We start from the raw sequence: 18104 nt of genomic DNA on the forward strand, positions 1-18104 counted from the left end.
GGTAACACTAAAGGGCCGCAGACCTTCAAAGCACGCGCCCAAATTTTCTGGTCGTGCCCAGAGGCTGCAGGAATAGTGACACTGACGTTTCACCCGACGGCCGGTCTGATATTACTACACACTGCTACATGTTGCCACGCGGTCTGATGCTGCTACATCTCCGGCGCTAGCACAGACGCAGCGGCTACGGGGACCCTCAGAGCCGGGGGTCCCAACTGGAACCAATATTCTGGCCCCTTTCGAGCGGCAACGCCTATTAAAGGAAACGTTTCACATTTGAAGATGCTGAGACAAGCATCAGATATGATGAAAACAAGCTCAGTTATAACTATTGGCATACGTTTTAAGTGGAAAAGATTGCTCTAGACAGCACGATTATCTGTTTAGTAAATATGCTCCTCAATTCGTCATGGTTTGGTTACGTCATGGTACCTTGCACAAATTGATAGAGAGCTAATTGATGACCATCATATCTGGAAATCGCGAACACAAACGACAGACATGAACGTCTTGACAACTATATCTCCATTGGCCTTGATCGCCGCATTGCTAGTGGAAAGGCAAGCTTTGAATGATGTCATTATGACGTAAACGCCAAAGTGACTTGGAAATGCTCTCCCCGATATACCTTTCCCCATTTTCACGGGCGTATACCTCAGAAGCTAGAGGGGCTTAGGTCTTGGAAGGGCAGGGTTGCGGACAGCACCAAAAGGTCTTCAAGATGGTTATTTCAGTTCAGAACCTCATATACATGTGGGACACTGGCTTCAACGTCCATGCTATACACCGCGCATTTTGTACGCTGCGCTATTTTCCGTGCAGTCACTATAACAAACTAATCGGGAGACGTCCCTCAATCTTGCCATGCTCACAGAATTGAAATGCGCAAATTTGCCTTGTAGAAACTGCTTTGTTGTAGTTTCAGGGGAATTCATGCAAGAGTACTTAACTAATTTGCAAAACTTCACGTTGCCTTCAATATTTTACTTAAGGCCGTTGTTTTGCCTGATCAGAAATTTCGATGGCTTGCGATTCCACGCGTAAAATGTTATCAATAAAGCTTTCACATCTCTAAGCAATAAGCCTCCAAAAATCTTCGTCGTCTGCACCTGCATGCTCTCTTGGTCAGGAGGTGATCTTAATGTGTATTACGGCGCCGAATGCGACTCGCCCAAGTATTCTGACGCGCATTATTGGCGGTGCCAATCTAGAGCAATGAAACATTACACGCCTGTCCTTTTTAAGCCACTCCGTATTGTCTAGAAACTGTTTTGGTATCGTTAGCGTTGATCACGGTCATCATGGGATTGGTCCTGTAGACCTAGCATTACCGTTCGGTTTAAAACAGGACAACTGCACCCTGTCAGCCTTCAAAAACGTTGGTCATAAAAACACCTCTATTATTTGATAGACCAGGCTCTATATTGAAATTCTGCAGCAACTCCAAAGACCCCTCAAAACTATGTGAAATTGCCAAATATTTCAAAGCATCTATCATGGAGCTTCGGAAGCCCACTAATACAAAAATCGGCATTCGTTACAATTGAATGTTGCCGAATGGACTGGTCTTTTTCGGACAACGGTATAGGCCGTCCGTTTTTGCCCGAATTTGTCATGTTCAGTAACCATTACTAGCTTTTAAACATTTGTTTGAGTTTCATCCCTGGCTCAACGCCATTGCTGTTTATCATATTTGCACCAATAGCATGCGGATAAGGCATGCGTCTTTAGAACTAAACGTCGTTTCCTGCTCTCACGACCACTTAAATAGAAATGAATAATTGCATTTTTCAGCGTAGTTTCAAACCAGACTACAATGAACCCACATATTTACCATTTCCGGCAAGCATGCATTTAGCTCACTGAGTGGGGTTGGAAGCGTCAGGGGCTCTACTGTAGAACTGGTGCTAAATGACATACTTTGAGCTCCGCTTTCAACTCTGGTCCGTATCAAAGCCTATCAATAAGTAGAGCAGCACCACGACTGCCAAAAAACAAAACAAAAAAGAGGTGCCACCGTCCTTTGTTAGTTTAAGTGTCAACGTTTGTATGAAAAGCGTTTCATTGCGCACATCCAGTATGCCATACCACAGCGAAAACATGCAAACATCCCTTTACTACCAGTTAGAACAAGATGAACATAAACTACTCAAACGTCACCACCATTCAGCGTCACCATCATTTTTTTATATTTTTTTTGATATTGCAGCGCCATGGCCTCGCTGATTAGTCGAACCGCCAATTTCTGCTCCCAGCTGCCGATGGTGTCTGCATGAGAGTCGGGCCAATCGGTAAACTTGCGACGGCTGCAGCCATTCCCACCCGCTGCTCATTCCTAACCAGTTCAATCCACTCGCTGCTCATTTCTAACCAGTTCAATCCACTCGCTGCCATCTCTTTTGCATTATTTCAGCACTTTAGACATAGATTATGGAAGAATTACAGGTCTGCAAGTATACCACTAAACTTGCTTGCTCGGACTGATAATTGTTGGTAAGTATTTGTGGGGCGAAATATGAGTAAAAGAAGCACAAACAGTAAGTGTGTCGTATTTCTTGCAGTGTTCGCTCGACATTTCGTGCATGCCTCGCCCATACTCGTAATTTCGCCCAAATCTATACATGATCCAGCCCGTTATCCATGCCCATGAGTATACCTAACTCTTGAAGCCTCCTGCCTGCTGGGCGGCGGCGGCAGCGCGCCCTCCTGCGGCGGGGGTCGGACGCGAGGCGAGTGGCCGCGCACCGCAGCTGCCGCGGCTGTCCGGGGTGCCTGGGACGGCCTGCGGTGGCACGCCAGTTCGCGGGGGCGCAGCGGTGCGCAGCGGTCCGCGTCACCCCGGCGGCGTGCTCTTATCGCGGCCGGGTCACCAGCGGGGCGTCGAGCCGCATGGCGTAACGCTGACCGGAGGAGGTCGATCTTGACCAAGGACATCCAGAGCGCCCCTGACCCGCCCGACTCTGGCCTCCGAGGTCCGGGGAGACCGTTAGTTGGAGAGGAGGAGGGGGTTTGTCCACAGGCACACTGTCACCTGCGCAGTACAGACGATCTGCTGCCTGCGAGCATCGAAGTGGTGCTCCATCACCATCACCATCACCATGCCCACCCTGTTTGTTGGAGTTTGGACCAGCGAGATGCGGCGTGGGCTGATATGATCCCGCCTGCGTTGAGTTCATTCGCGTTTGTTACCGGTTTGAGGCTCTTCGACTTTCGACCCGCTCGGACGTGTTCACGAATCGGAATGATCACTTCACATCAATATTGTAGTTGCATAACGGAAGAAACACGATAAAACGTCATCTTTGGGCACTCATCCTTCTTTCAAAAGTTGGTTAGTCGAAGACAGACAATAGACCTTCAAAACATTCCGTCTTAGCTGAAATTCGTCGCGTTCAAGTAGAATGTGTCAATCCAAAAAAGGAAATGATGGTACGATCGACACCGGGGATAAGGTCTTTGCAAATACAGCACACGGTCAATGAATACGCCTCCAGGTACGACTAAAGGACTGTTAAGTTTCCGAGTATTGACACAAATTTGAGACCAATGCGATTTCGATGCTCCAACGACAATTCTATAAAATACCAGCCTTAACTTATTCGGAAACATTGTTGTCCGAGCCTGCGTAGCCTTGGAGAGGTCTCCATAGCGGACGTTAGAATTGACGTTACAATGTTTTTCTATTGGGCTTTTACTCGGCCTTGGTGGAAATGCGTTAATTCATATGGCCCCAGAATCCTAGACGTGAGAAGAGAGACTGTACCAGTTACAAACACGTACGCAGGGGAACAGCTGGAGCCTCGCCAAGCGAGGGGGGTGGGGCACAGGGTTGACAAAAGGTTCCATGATAGTATAAGGCCCCCAAAACGCCGGATGTTACGCATTTGTTATTGAGGGCATGTTTGTCATATATACATACATACATACATACACACACACACACACACACACATATATATATATATATATATATATATATATATATATATGTATATGTATCATTTCTATCTTCTATAACAGGAACATAGGCCAGGCGCTACCGCGAGATCCATTCTGCCTTAAATTTACCATAAATAAGCTGACAAATCATGTGCTAAATGACTGCATGACATAAATCGCCGGCGGTCTTCATTTTGTAATGGTCTAGTCACTCTTAATTGTGCAGAACTCAGATATTTTTGAGAATTTTTATCTGGTTTGTACAGAGACGACAAGGATTCCGCGAATGCAGATCAAAGGCCAAAATGGGTGAATAATATGTGTTTGCCTGTGTAAGTTCAACATTTGGTCAGAATTGATTAGTGGTACAAATTATGTAATGTAGGTTTGAGCGTGCGCGCTCGCATATCCTAAAAACACAAAAATTCGACGCCAGGCGTTGCGGTCTCCTTGGGCTGCGAATCGTCAGCCCAGTGGCTAACATTAGGCCGAAGCCAACAGGTGGACGAAAATGGTGGTGTATCTGAAAGAAGTAGCTTTGAACGCTTTTGGACACCAAATCGTACATTTTATAACTTTCCGGGCGTATATTTCACCTGTTCGGTTTTTAGATTGATGACAATAACATATTTGTCTTCGCGAAGTGATGCTGGAATATGGTGGTGGAACTGGAAGAATAGGGTACAATCCCTTTTTTCCATTTTTCGTTTTTGCTGGAACTGTGTACCTGTCTAGAGGACAACCTCAAAGTTGCGAAAAAGAAACTGGCCAGTGTTATCTTTGAACTGCACGAATGTATTTTGAAAGACATTTAGAAACATTATTTAACGTTAGTCATCGTTGCGCGCTAGGTACCCACCCGCTGGCGTCACTTTTAGTGGTCAACGCCGTTCGGTTTTACGAAAACTGCAACCCAAGCCATCGCTATTCTTGTTCCCCGAGATAACCGGTGTATTATTGGGGTTTTATGACGCACTCAGCTGCTGGTGCTATAAGGCGTCGCCAGCCTCTCACCCTGACGGGAAGACGGACACCTTCCTGGGCACCTGGGAATCGGACCCCGTACATGTGGTTTCCAAGATGTGGAACGCGGGTGCGTTAACCATTACACTAGCGGCACCCGGCGCGCAGGATCAATGCTTTTGCTAGTATTTGTTTCACTTGTCGATTCTGTAAAATAATGAACGCCTTCAGGGAAACATACGATGGCCTTGTGCGTTTGGAACGTAGTTCGACCCACTTCATTCAACGCTGATGAGACCCCTTATTTCTTTCCGGTAAAAGGGCTCCCTTGAGTACGACACTCCGGGGCACATTGTTATTCCGGTCAGGGACCGGATGGCCATTCTCTCCCACCGCGGTGTGTTTCTGGCCGTCATTCTGGCGACGCCGGGCGGCATTTCCTGCTCGATCCGGAGGCCCTTAGAGGGATTCATCATATCCATTGGTGCGCCCCCTGACGCGGGAGGCCTTTTGACCCACGCAGTTGACCCTGGATCAACGCATGAACCGCTATTAACGCAACAATATCCCTGATCGCCGCAGCTGGTCCAGCAGCGGGCACATAAACTCCAGTTGAGCCCAGCGGGCCCATGATGGAATAGGGCTGGAGGGCCCACCGTTCCGTACTGGCAGCCCTAATTAGCACAGGCCAATTCTATTACCTCGATGTGAGCACTCATCATAAGTTCTTATGTTTCCTTCAGTTGTCAGAGGGCCCCGACCAATGAAAGAGGTCCTCTGTCATTCTGTCCCTGTTGAGCTCTGGTTCCCCATCCCTGTTGAGTAAATTCTCTCCTGACCGATTCGAGACGCCTTATAGGCACAGAATGGCCTTTTAGGCACTGTGGGGTCCTGAACGAAACAGGGGCGCGACCAATCAAAATCGCGGTCCCAGCCTTGTCCCTGTTTGGCAAATGGGCCCCAGAGCTCAGACCAACACGGGGCCGACTGTTCGTTGCCCTTGATCTCTGGCTTGAATAGAGGAACGCTTTGTCCTCAGGGGTCGCTATCGGTGCAAGATTATCATCTTACTGACATGTGAGATCACGGCCTTACAGGCCCTCTGACACTTGAGATCACGGCTCTGCTGCCGGATGTCTTAATGTGACATACAGCCAGCCCTTAGGACACTTCAGCCATCCCATCGGGCCCTTGATCTTTCGTCTTGAAAGACCCCTCGGCCCCTCTCCGGGTCACCTCAAACACCGCTCCGACTCGGGCGACTTGCCGCCACATGACTCCTGTTCGGCCTGTGGCCCTTAACCGACACAAGAGCCCCTCATTGCGTCAGAGACTCTGAACGTTACAAATCGCAAAACCCAGCTTTATTTATGCTTGGGAAATGGATCTCCAGGGCTCAGGCGGACATGGAGCCGACTATTCGGTGTTCGTGGTCTCTTACCGACGTAGAGACCCACATTGTCTCAGGGATTCCTCAAACGGTGCAAGAGGACCTCTGACTGATAATTCAGGCCACGACCCTACGGGCCGCGATTCTTTATGTGACCTTCAGGCAGTCCTTTGGGCCCTTATGTCCTCCCACCGGGCCTTTGATAGTCGGTATCGGTGGGTCGCCCGGAGGCTTCTTCGGTCTTCATCAAACACTTCCTTTGGTCGGCTCGGGGCTCTTGCGAGCGCAGGGCCCTCCGTTCGACGCTGTGGACCCCTGACGGATGCAAGGTCCTGACCACTGTAAGCCACTGGCCCCGGCTTTATAGCTGATTAGTAAGTGGGTACTCAGGCCTATATCGTCACGGAGCCGACTGTGCGATACGGTAGTACCTGCCCGATATATAGGTCCGTATCGTCTCAGTGGTTCCCCCATCGACACAAAGGGCCCTCTGACCGTTATTTTAAGGTCCATTTTCGCAGGTCGGGACTCCTGAATAAGACGCCGACCAACCCTTCATGCCCTTACACCCTCTAATCGCGCCCTTGATCATCGAACGGTGGGCCCTCTAGGGTCTTCAGGCCTCCTTGAACACTGTCCCTGGCTGACTCGGGGCCCCTTGACAATGCAGAGCCCCTGCTAGATGTCGTGGGGCCCCGAGCAATCTAAATCGCTGGCTCCGACTCTGTCCCTGCTTGGGAAAAGGGCCCTTTGGCCCATGCCGCCACGGAGCCGAGTTTGCGTTACTGGTGGTGTCTGACCGAAATATGAATACTTATCGACCCAGTGGGCGCCTGAATGGGACCTCCAGCTGCCCTTCCAGACCTTTTGGGCCCTCAAATCGGGCCCTTAATCGTAGGTTGCGAGGGCCGGAAGGGCACCTCGGATCCTAAGAGGGGGCGGGGGGCACGTGCTCTCCTGTGCCCCCCCCCCCCCTCGGCCTGCGCTACTGGGCTCGGTGCTGATTGGTGGCGACATCTATTCCACCCTCCAGGGTTTAGACAGAGCTTGGCGGGAGGCTTTGCTAATGGCCGTAACGTTCCCGCTTCTGGCGCGGCTCTCCTATCACGACACACTCGACGTACCGCCTTCCACGCGCGAGTACAGTCGTGCACCGACTGAAAGCCTCCTCAGACACGGATGACCACACGGCTTACTTCAACTTGGCAAGCTATCGTAACGTGTTTGACAGTGCCCCGTGCAGCGCCAGACGCTCGTGAACCTACTGGGATCTACTTGCTGCTTGCTATTTCGAAGGGTAACAGCCTGCTTACACTTGTGCTCGGGCGGGGGATGGGTTTATTTGATACGTATCGTACCACAGTTCTCTAAAATAGTTTCCGACCGGTGTACGCAGCGAAGTAAAACCTTGTGTAGCTGCGGACAATGGAACGTCCAACCTGATGGTGTGCGAACACAAACACACGCATATATATATATATATATATATATATTATATATATATATATATATATATATATATATGTGTGTGTGTGTGTGTGTGTGTAGACGTGTGTGTGTGTGTGTGTAGACGTGTGTGTGTGTGTGTGTAGACGTGTGTGCGTGTGTGTGTTTTTTATCAACAACATGCGAGCGGTATTCTATAGACCCTTCAAGGCTGGGACCTGTAGTAGGTCAAAGTCGGGCCTATGGTTGGAAAGATGAGGCAATTTTTTCGGGAATCTTTCACGCTGGTGCGACAGCGAAGTCCAAAAAGACAAAGCAAGACGACCTTGAGGTAGCCTCACATGCAGGTAATTACAATCAGGATTACAACCGATACACTGCATACACTGACCTTGGATAAGGGCGGGCTGAGATCACAACCAGAAATTGGAATTGTATTTGATTCTATAGACCGTCAGGCATGAAGGCCAGATCAGTGAAAAAGACGGAAATGAGTAATACAGTTGAGTCTAATGGCCTCGGGTCAAGTGTGGTCAGGTCTTGGCCAAAACCTAAAGCCAAAGTTTCTCAACTGGAGGTTATTTTGGGGGTAGTTTCTGACGTCTATTCAATATTCTTTGACAAAGGCATCAGCAGTTTTTATTCTGCCTTCATAAAGGTCAATGGAGGCACCTGACCCAAAACGACCTTGCTTAAGCTTTCGCCTTAGAAACTTGCGTTTAGATGTCCACGCTGATTTTCAATTGTTTGTTATGCATGCATGCAAGTAATATTGATGTTTGTCATTTTGAACGGAAGGTCGAAAAGGTCACTGACCCGACTCGAACAGAGGGAACTTTTTCTATCAGAACACGCACGAGTGCGTGGGGCCCAAGGGCACTACGACACAAATCTGGTATTTTGACCCTATTCAACCCGAAGGTCTTGACCTAGACCCCGTACAAACTCGAATCAGTTTAATAGTCCAACCTTCCCCGTGCATTTGGTCTCTATCTCTCACCTTTCGGCATCCCGGGGATGTCACATTTGTTCCCTTCCCGAACGCTTTTCGTTTAATCGATCACCCGGGGCGCATGTTAAAGGCGTCCTACGGGTAGGGCGCTTCAATCTCAAGACAACTTACTCCGCTCCAAAATGTGTGGCAGTCAACAAGCGGGCGGAAAGGGGCCTCAAACAATAACGAGCATGTTGGTGCGATATATTCATTGGATCCACGACCTCCGAACAGGACCCACGAAATTCTGACTGCATGATGCGTGCTCCAAATAGGCCACCCGCGAGGACGACCGCAACGCACACCTCCGCCCTCGATTTTATCACAGGCATCCACTACCGCTCAACAATGGAATGCTGCTGGTGCCGCCCGAGCGCCCTGCGGCGCGTGTCCGCGCGTGCTCGCCTTCCCAGCGCCTGCCCGCTGAGCACATCGCTGCGTCACAAACCGCGTGCATGAGGCCATCTTCTCAAGTGTAGTCAAAACGAGCAGCCGCGGCGCGCCGCCAGCCGGCATGACACAACAGCGTGCTGCGCGGACCCGGCTCGGTACACTGAGCAATCGACGAGCGGCCTGCGAAGCGGTCCTCTCCATCCCCTTGTCGAGCGCGATATTCCTCCCCCCCCCCCATCTCAGCCGCCGAGCTGCGCGCACCGCGCACGCCGCGGTGTCTGCCGACGGCGGAGCCGACCAACTCTCGGGATTTCAGCCGGAAACGGACGGAGCCGGTCTGGAGGCGAGCCGCCACTCAGAACTTGCAGCCGAGGTACTGGTTCTCCTCGCGCAGGCGCAGCACCTCCGCCTGCAGACTCCGTATGGTGGCGGCCATGCCTTCCATACCCGCCTGGCACGCGGGAGACCACCGCAGGTTAGACCGCACGTGGGCACGGCCGGACAGCCGCCCAGTCCGGCCAACATGACACTGGTCCAAAAGCGTGCACGAAACGACCATTAAAGGTCTGAAAAGGCCCTTGCTGAAACCGAGGTACGTTAACGATCAGCCAAGTTTGATAACGGAACAAACCAAGCATTCGACCGTCAGCATCGTCCATATGACGCAAGAGCCAAATGACATGAAAATACAGTCTCCTCCGCGATTTAAACGCCCTACACAGCGCTCTGCCTGACCTCGTCACACATCTCACCTTGACCTCGTACATGTGCTTGCCGACGCTCCACTGGGTGTTGAAGTTCTCTCGCCGCATGCCCCACCACATGTCGTCGATGCTCTCGTGCAAACTCCTGCGGACACAGCTCCCAGAGTTGAGTTCTCTCTTTGCATGCCCCACCACATGTCGTTCACGCTCTCGTGCAAACTCCTGCGGACGTAACTCCCAGAGTTAAGTTCTCTCGCCGCATGTCCCACCATATGTCGTCGATGCTCTCGTGCAAACTCCCGCGGACACAGCTCCCAGAGTTATGTAACGTGGAAAAAAGCACGTAAAGTCGCGGTTGGTTGACCCACGTCTCATCCCAAGCAAGTAAGCACTACCCCAACGCACAACAGGCTCTTCGTGCCAGAGCATCAGACCAGCGACATTTCACAGGATACCAAGGAAACAAGCACCACGCGAACATTATTGTAAAAAACTGCGAATCGCCGCAGTTTACATCCAGTTTGTCGCGGGTAAGGGCGACCCGTCAATTCCAGTGTTTCTATATGCTGGTGTTTCGGCGCCCATCTTCCGATCATAGATGACAGCACCCACTGATTGGATACGCAGCGCTGTCATGACGCCAACCGCAACACAGCATTCACGTTGTAAAGAACGATGAATATACACAACGGGCACCGCGTTCACCTATTCGGCGCGCCACCTGGCCGAGGAGCCGCGCCGACCGGCGGCGCGCGTCCGCCACTCACTCGAGTCTTTCCAGGACGGAGTGCGGCACGGGCTCGGGCGCGACAGCCGGTTCGGCGGAGCGGGGCTTGCGCGGCTCGGCGCGCGCCAGCGGCTCGGCCGCCGCCAGCTCGGCCAGCAGGTCTCGACTGAGATCGCCGCCACGCGCGCTGTCGCGCCGCGCCGCCGGCCGCTCGGGGCTGGAGGCGTCACCACCGCCGGCACCGTCCGGCCCGCAGCCGTCGGGTCCGGGCCGGCGAGCGTTGGCCGCGTCTCGCTCGGCCGCGCCGCCGTCCGGCTCGCCGTGCCCGAGCTCGTCCCGCAGCTCGTCCGCCGCCTCGGCGGGCGCGACGATGCCCAGCGAGGCATCCGGCCGCAGCGGAGGGAAGAGCGAGCCATCGGCGGACAGGGTGGCGTCGGCGCGGCCCGGCGCGAGCGCGGGCGCCGCTCCCAGGCTCAGGTCGCCCCGCACCGGCGAGAACAGGCTCGAGTCGCGTCCTGGGGGCGCACGCGGCGCCGGTCACGGCCGGCACGCGGCGGCGGTACCGTGGCGGAGGCACACGGTGATTAACAGGGACAGCTCGCAGACGCCAGAGCGAACCAGCCCTCTACAGGTCCGAGTAGAGGTTCTCCAGAAGCGAGGCACAAAACACGGTACCAGACGGCACATGTGGTGCTGACGGTGTGTTACGTTGCCTGCAACGATAAGCCCAGGGCTTGTCTTGTTAAGGCGGATCAGGCACAACTTCCAGCTGGACATGTGACTTTCTGCACCATTGACGCGAGAAGAGCAAGCATACACGCTATAGGTTACAGCATAATAATAACATATTACGGCAATAATACAGATTACAGGATACAGAAAGCCTACACTGCAACATAACGCCTAATCCTTCAACAGCTCCTCGCCAACGACCGTCCCGGCATCGCTGAGCCGTCGTGGCCGCGGCAGGCTTTGCTGACGCTGCCGACCGCGACGTCAGCAGAGCTGACCTGGGGGAGCATGCCGCGAGTCTGGCCGATGGTTCTCACTACGAGGGACGTGACGCCAGCGTCTTACCGTGCACTGTACCGTTGAGCGTGACGCCGTTAGGCACGGTCGCGGCGGGCGGAGAGGCGGCCGCGTGGCGACTCTCATCCCGGAGCGGAGAGAACAGGGAGCTCTGCTCGGCGGACACCTGGCCATACCTGCAGGCCCGGTCAGGTCGGGTCACAACCCGTGGGAGAACAGGGGGCTCTGCTCGGCGGACACCTGGCCATACCTGCAGGCCCGGTCAGGTCGGGTCACTCAGGGGAGAACAGGGGGCTCAGTTTGACGCGTGCATATTGGCCGGTCTCGTCAGGCCCTGGACCGATTCAGGAGAGAATGACGAAGCCGGCCCAGGCAGCCTTCAGCCGCGCCCGAAGGGGGGGGGGAGGGGGGTGCGGCCCCTCCAGACGATACAGTGATATATGCAGCTGCACTGAGTCGGTGACAAACTCCCCAGTGCGACCTTAACTCAAGACTGGAGACGTTCCATCCTCCCCTGCTCCCACCGGCCTCCCTGCCACCGTCCGCAGGTCCGCCGCCCGGTCAGCACGCACATGGCCATGGTCGGACCGCCGCTGTCGTTAGCCGCGACGGCCGTCGGCTTGGCGCTCTCCACCGGCGTCGAATGGGTGCGCGGCGCCTCTCCATGCCTGGGCACGTGGTTCTGCATCAGCTCGGCGGCCGGCAGCGAATGGTTCTGGCCGGAGGGCAGAGCCTTGCTGTCTTCAGCGGTCTGAACGCTGGAGCCCCGGCCTCGAACCTGACAGGGACGTCAGCACGTCAGCAAACTAACGCATGGTGTACATCACGTCATTAGAGCACACCAAAATAGCAGGCTCGGGCAGACTGCAGGCAGCACACATCACCCAGCTTGTATAAAGCACACTTACAAGCAATCAGCTGAAGACTAAACACCCACCGCCGCTTGGCTCCTGGTACCGAACCGCATGCATGGTCGATCACTGGTGTCCCGCCCCTGCGCTCCGTCGCGGGCGGTGACGCCCTGAGGGCTGGACCCACCTTGGCTGGCGGCTGGAACTGGACGCGCTGCACGGAGCTGCGGTGCGCGGTGAATGAGCGGCTGGGCCGTCCCGGCGCGCGCAGGTCGTATACGCAGACGCGCCCCTGCGACGTGCCCACCGCCAGCTGCACGCCATCGGCGTGGAAGTCGACGGCCGTCAGCGGCGCGTCGCTCACCACCCTCTGGATCACACTGGCCGGGCCGGCGGGTCAGTCACACCCCAGGCCGCCAGCTGTCTAGATAGCAGGCGTCGCACAGCTGTCTAGATACACCGGACGATTGTAGCGCAGATCTTCAAATGAAATTTCTCCCGCAGAAAATCTTCCACCCAACTTAGCCGCGACTAATGCCATGCGATGACGTCATATCATGCCGTGTCATGCACCGCGACCCGCCAGCCGGGTCCAGATGACGACACAGGCGCCACAACCACACAGCCAATGACCGGATCAGCGCATTAACGGCCAACACCACCCGCCACCGGCGTACTTTCTGGTCTTGGGGTCGTAGCAGACGAGCCGCTTGTCCAGGCCGACGCTGGCCAGCAGGATGTCGTTGACGGGCGAGAAGGCGAGCCCGGCGGCCGGCGCCACGTGCCCGCTGGTGAACGTGTGCAGCAGGCGGCGCTGGTTCACGTCCCACAGCGACACGTGGCCCGTGTCGAAGGCGGCGCCCAGCACAGCCGGTCGCACCGTGCTGTAGCGCAGGTCGCGTGCGCACTGCGGCTGCGGGCGCGGCGCGACGGGGCGTGAGGCTGCGGCCGCCGGGCGGGGGAGGCGGGCTGGGGCTGGAGCTGCCGGGGTAACGATAACGGGGCAGACCAACACGGCCAGTTGGCTGCAGATGAGCAGTGATGATGACTGCGTCGTAAGGGCGAGGTGAGCGACGATGCAACACGCGCGCAAAGGGTGAGGACGGATACTGCTTGTACAAGAATCCATTACAAACACATTCCACAGACACTGCAAAAGTCATATAGCTACGGAAGCCAAGCACACGTGTTTTTGAGCGAGTGGCCAGGTGAGGAGTGGCTTATAGGCACCACTGAAGAATCGTCAAGGCATCAAATATGCTGAAGTTTGTGACATCCCTCCCCGATTGCTCTAGAATCCTTCTTTTTGCTGTAAGTATTCCTCTTCCCTTGTAATTTTTTTTTAGTATCAGCTATACGTGTCCAACGGATAAGACCCATCTGGTGGTACTTCCATTATGACGGAGAAGAACCAGTACAAATGTGATATATCTCAGGTTTTCTTATTTGTTGGGCTGAAGTCAAATTATGGAACTGCAACCCTCTGCTTTTCTATATCAAATAATTTCAGAGAAATTTTCGTTAGCTCCAGCCTCTTTAACATCGCCAGCACCCGCAATGCAGCTGTCTTGCAACCGAATACGACAAACGGACCCAGATAACAGGCACCTTCTAAACACGCCATTCGAGCGTCAGGGAGCGCCTAACCCCACCACACGCACAGCATCACCACATCCTGGTCAGCCCGGCCGGTCGCCTCCGACCCACCTCTGAGCGGGCGGCCGGTAGTTCGGTGACGACGCCGCTGGTGACGTTGTGCACCAGCACGTGGCCGGCGCGCGAGGCGGACGCCACGTGCCGGTCGGAGCCGCTGAAGCATACCCGCGTCACGGGCGCCTGGTGACCCTGCGAAAACCGCGGCCGGCGGTCAGCACCGGAACAGGCGAGGTCAGGGGTCAGGTCATATCATGAGAGGTCACGGGCGCCTGGTGACCCCGCGAAAACCGCGGCCAGCAGTCAGCATCGGAGCAGGCGAGGCCGGGAGCCGGGTCATATCATGAGAGGTTGTGGGCGCCTGGTGACCCTGCAACGACCGCGGCCGACGGTCAGCACCGTAACAGGCGAGGTCAGGCGCTGGGCCATGTCATGACACGAGCGCCTGGTGACCCCGCGACGACCGCGGCCAGCGGTCAGCACCGGAACAGGCGAGATCAGGGGCTAGGCTATGTCATGAGAGGTCACAGGTGGTCAGGAGAGGCGACATAATACCTTGCAATGTCAGTGCCCGTAAACTGAAGTCAGTAGTCACGCTAAATGGGGTTAGATCAGGTCAGGTAGCTGAAAACAGGAGGGCACGAAAAATCAGGCACGCTGCTTAGAAATATAACTCAAGATGCATAGATAATTTACATGATCTAACATGCCCCTCAAGATAAGCTGAAAACGTTTTTCAAATCGTGCCCACCTCGAAAAGCTGGCCGAGTGCGTAGACAGTCCATGGAACATGGACTGGGTACACTGCATGAACGCGGAACGCGAGCGTATCGCTTGCATTTAGCTGGTTTCGCTAGAATCAACCCCCCAATGGAAGGAATCGAAGCACAGACCAAACTAGTGTCATTTGGTCTCTCCGGTGATACGGCTGTTGGAGGTGCAGAAGCGGCAGCAGGTGGGCTTGGGCTGCTGCAGGGTGAGCTACGGATCTCAGGTGACCACACCCGCGCGACAGGTACCACTCCCGCCCTGCGGACAGGTGACTGCCAGCCCCTGTCGCACCTGGTATTGCTTGGCCAGCTTGCCATTCTTGTTGTCCCAGAGGTCGACACCGCCGGAGTGGGACCCCACGCAGATGTACCGGCTGTTGGAGGTGCAGAAACGGCAGCACGTCGCCTTGGGCTGCGGGAGGGGGGGGGGGGGGAGGGTGCATCTCAGCAGGTGCTCACCAAACCGGGTCAAAGCAGCATTTACAGAGGGGGCTGCGGATAACACGTAAGAAAACCATCACGCGAAAACAGATCAAACCACCCTTTGTTGTAGTTGTTGATACGTGTTTTCGGGCACCGTCTGCAGTGGTCGTTTGACGCCGATTCAGACCACCTATATCATGCCTTAACTCATACACAAAACCGAAAATGTGATTCAATTGGGAAGCTCAACAGATCCAAATCAATCCCTCCTCACAGTTTCCCTCCAGCCGGGCCAGCCGAAAACTGTTGCACAGTGCCTGGTGCTGGGGCACCTGCTCACCAGGTCTGTGGCGGCCGTCAGCTGGCGCGTGCTGTGCGCCGAGACGCCAGTGACGACCAGCTGCGCCTGCCGGCTGACCACGCTGGCCACCATGCTGCCATCCCGGCTCCAGCAGACGTCCGTCACCACGTCATCTGCCGCACAGCCGGCCACCGTGGGCACCTCACATCAGGCGACAGGCTGCAGACTGAGTGCTGCACTGACACAGAGTCAGAGTGGAACACACCGGCGACAGGCTGCAGACTGAGTGCTGCACTGACACAGTGAGAGCAGAACACACATGAAGAGGAATTCAGGAGAGGTGCAAGTGATGTGTATGAACTGCCAGCAGAATCCCACAGCTGTGTTCACCTCAGCATCACATATGACATGTGATATGAACATGGAGAACATGGACAACAGTTTTATTACCAGTTAGCAACAGGCATGCAATGTACAAATCTAGCAAAGTGAATACCTAAGGTAAGGTAAGCAATCAAGGCTCTGATAACACTTGGTTTAAAACACATTTTGCATATTGGTATAATAGATCATCAAATATATGCAATAATGAATTATACCACAATTGACCTCAAATGACTACCAAATGCATAATGCACTTAAAAATACATCATTACAAAGCCATACACAAGTCCTTCAGTTTGTAATTGGCACCTGTGCAAAAATTTCCAGCAAAAAATGAACATTTATATGCATACCATTAGTGTTGTTGGGCTGAAACTGGTGGAGTAATGAATATCCACTGGAGTCCCAGATTTTGATGTTGTCGCCACAGGTGACAAGGTTTGGGCTGGTCATTGTAGATCAACCTGGAAAATGCATTGGACATATGCTGCTGACATACTACCTCAATCCATAATTGTGAAAGCATCATCATGTCACCATAAAACAAGTACTCCCTTATTCCTAAGAAATCACTGCAGCTGCAGTGAACAAGTGTGTTTCCTGGGCTTTGTCTAGATATGTAGGGAACAGCACATCAAACTTGTAGTGTCAGTACTGTGACAGGCAGTCTCCATGACACTACCCTGACACAAACCAAAATGAAAAAATAAATTCGACCCTCGATATAATATGCAAACAGATGCACAATTCCCTCGATACTCGATTCCCTCTGAACTTTTGACGTCATTACGGTCAAATATATCTGGAATGTTTCATGTTTGGCAAGTTGCATAGACCCTTATAAGTATGTGGCTCTTACATATTGTTACCAATTTGCACACAGAATGGTCACATCACATCACAGATCCTTACAGATCCTGCACCACTGCCAAGTTCACACAGAAAACTGACAGCCCAACCCAAATATCCCTGGATGTCAGCCTGAGATAATTGGGCAGGAGTTCTAGCACATGACCAGATTTATACAAAATTTACATCACCCAAAACAAGAGCACACATGCTTGAATCTGATAACCATCAACAATTCAAAATAAAAAATTGTCACCTGTAAGAGCCAATCTATAGGCAGATGCTTGTATCAGTCTTTAATATGCAGTGTAAGCCTACATTATACACAATTGCCCCAAAGCTGACTGGCTGCACTTTGAGTTGCTTTTATTTGCTATTATAATTAAACTGGTAATTGATAAAATTGGCTAATGCCAGAAGCAACAGATTAGCTAAAAAGGAAGAAAATCCCATGTTAAATTTTAAAAATAATATCATGTTGCATCCATTGTGACAAATAGCTTAGTTTGTTTCCTATATGCCCACATCCTCACATGACCTAACACTGTCAGCAGACAACACATCTGTCAGTGTTGGACCCTTTATTTGAAGGCCTGAACTGGATTTTTAAAAAACAAGAGAAAGGGGCAAAAAGTACAACACTTCATATAGGCACCCAATGTTCAGATTTTAAACATAAACACTAGTCGCCAGATTGGTAACACATGCAGCACATGGCACAGGTTGATAGGCTCAAGTTGGGAATAAACCCATCCTCACTACTTTCTGAATGTCCTCTGTACAGCAAATAAAACATGTACCACATGGCCTGTCTGTAGCCTGCCATACAATGACAAGTCATCCAGTTTACCTCCCAACCTACCTACAATTTGTCACCCGCCTGCCCAGTCCACAACTGCCTGTACTTAGCCTCCACTCTTATCAAACGAGCTTGAGCCCGCTAAACACGGCACTCCATGCTCACGTACCGAACGCTACACCAGTCACCAGCCACTTCCCCAACCGGCAGCCTTACCTTTCCACAATGCCGCCTTTCCAGTCTCCGGCCCCAGCGGCGCCCCCCCAGCGCCTTGCCCGCAGCCGTTCCGTTTATGGTGCAGAATCGAACGTCGCGAATATTGTTGATGTAGCTTTTCGCCTTGGACATTCGCTTTGCTCGATCGAAAGTGGCGCGGATCGAAGTTATTTAAATGTGCGCTACGCAATAAATATTCAGCTGCCCAATGGCTTCAATTTTTCTTTAGAGCTATTTATATTTATTTAAAGCAAACATGTGTCCTTAAAATAA

The 18104-nt window shown here is 52.9% G+C and overlaps 1 protein-coding gene and 1 long non-coding RNA gene across 2 annotated transcripts; both read right to left on the reverse strand.

Moving 5' to 3' along the window:
- Positions 1-9422: 9422 nt before the first annotated feature.
- Positions 9423-10687, reverse strand: LOC119107023 (uncharacterized). The gene is made up of 3 exons (XR_005095185.1): positions 10597-10687; positions 9878-9974; positions 9423-9576 (listed from the first exon to the last, which is right to left on the reverse strand). It is a non-coding gene; the product is annotated as an uncharacterized LOC119107023 (long non-coding RNA).
- A 917-nt stretch (positions 10688-11604) lies between these two features.
- Positions 11605-17914, reverse strand: LOC119107015 (protein NEDD1). Its single transcript, XM_037230363.1, has 9 exons — positions 17832-17914; positions 16321-16431; positions 15623-15756; positions 15152-15271; positions 14144-14281; positions 13114-13349; positions 12624-12816; positions 12158-12363; positions 11605-11761 (listed from the first exon to the last, which is right to left on the reverse strand). Exons 2-9 carry the CDS (start codon positions 16418-16420, stop codon positions 11605-11607), a joined length of 1284 nt encoding a protein of 427 aa, XP_037086258.1. The 5' UTR covers positions 16421-16431; positions 17832-17914.
- Between the last annotated feature and the right edge of the window lie 190 nt (positions 17915-18104).

The sequence above is a fragment of the Pollicipes pollicipes genome, unplaced genomic scaffold (genome assembly GCF_011947565.3).
Source record: "Pollicipes pollicipes isolate AB1234 unplaced genomic scaffold, Ppol_2.1 Scaffold_6598;HRSCAF=7821_pilon_pilon_pilon, whole genome shotgun sequence".
Classification (NCBI taxonomy): Eukaryota; Metazoa; Arthropoda; class Thecostraca; order Pollicipedomorpha; family Pollicipedidae; genus Pollicipes; species Pollicipes pollicipes.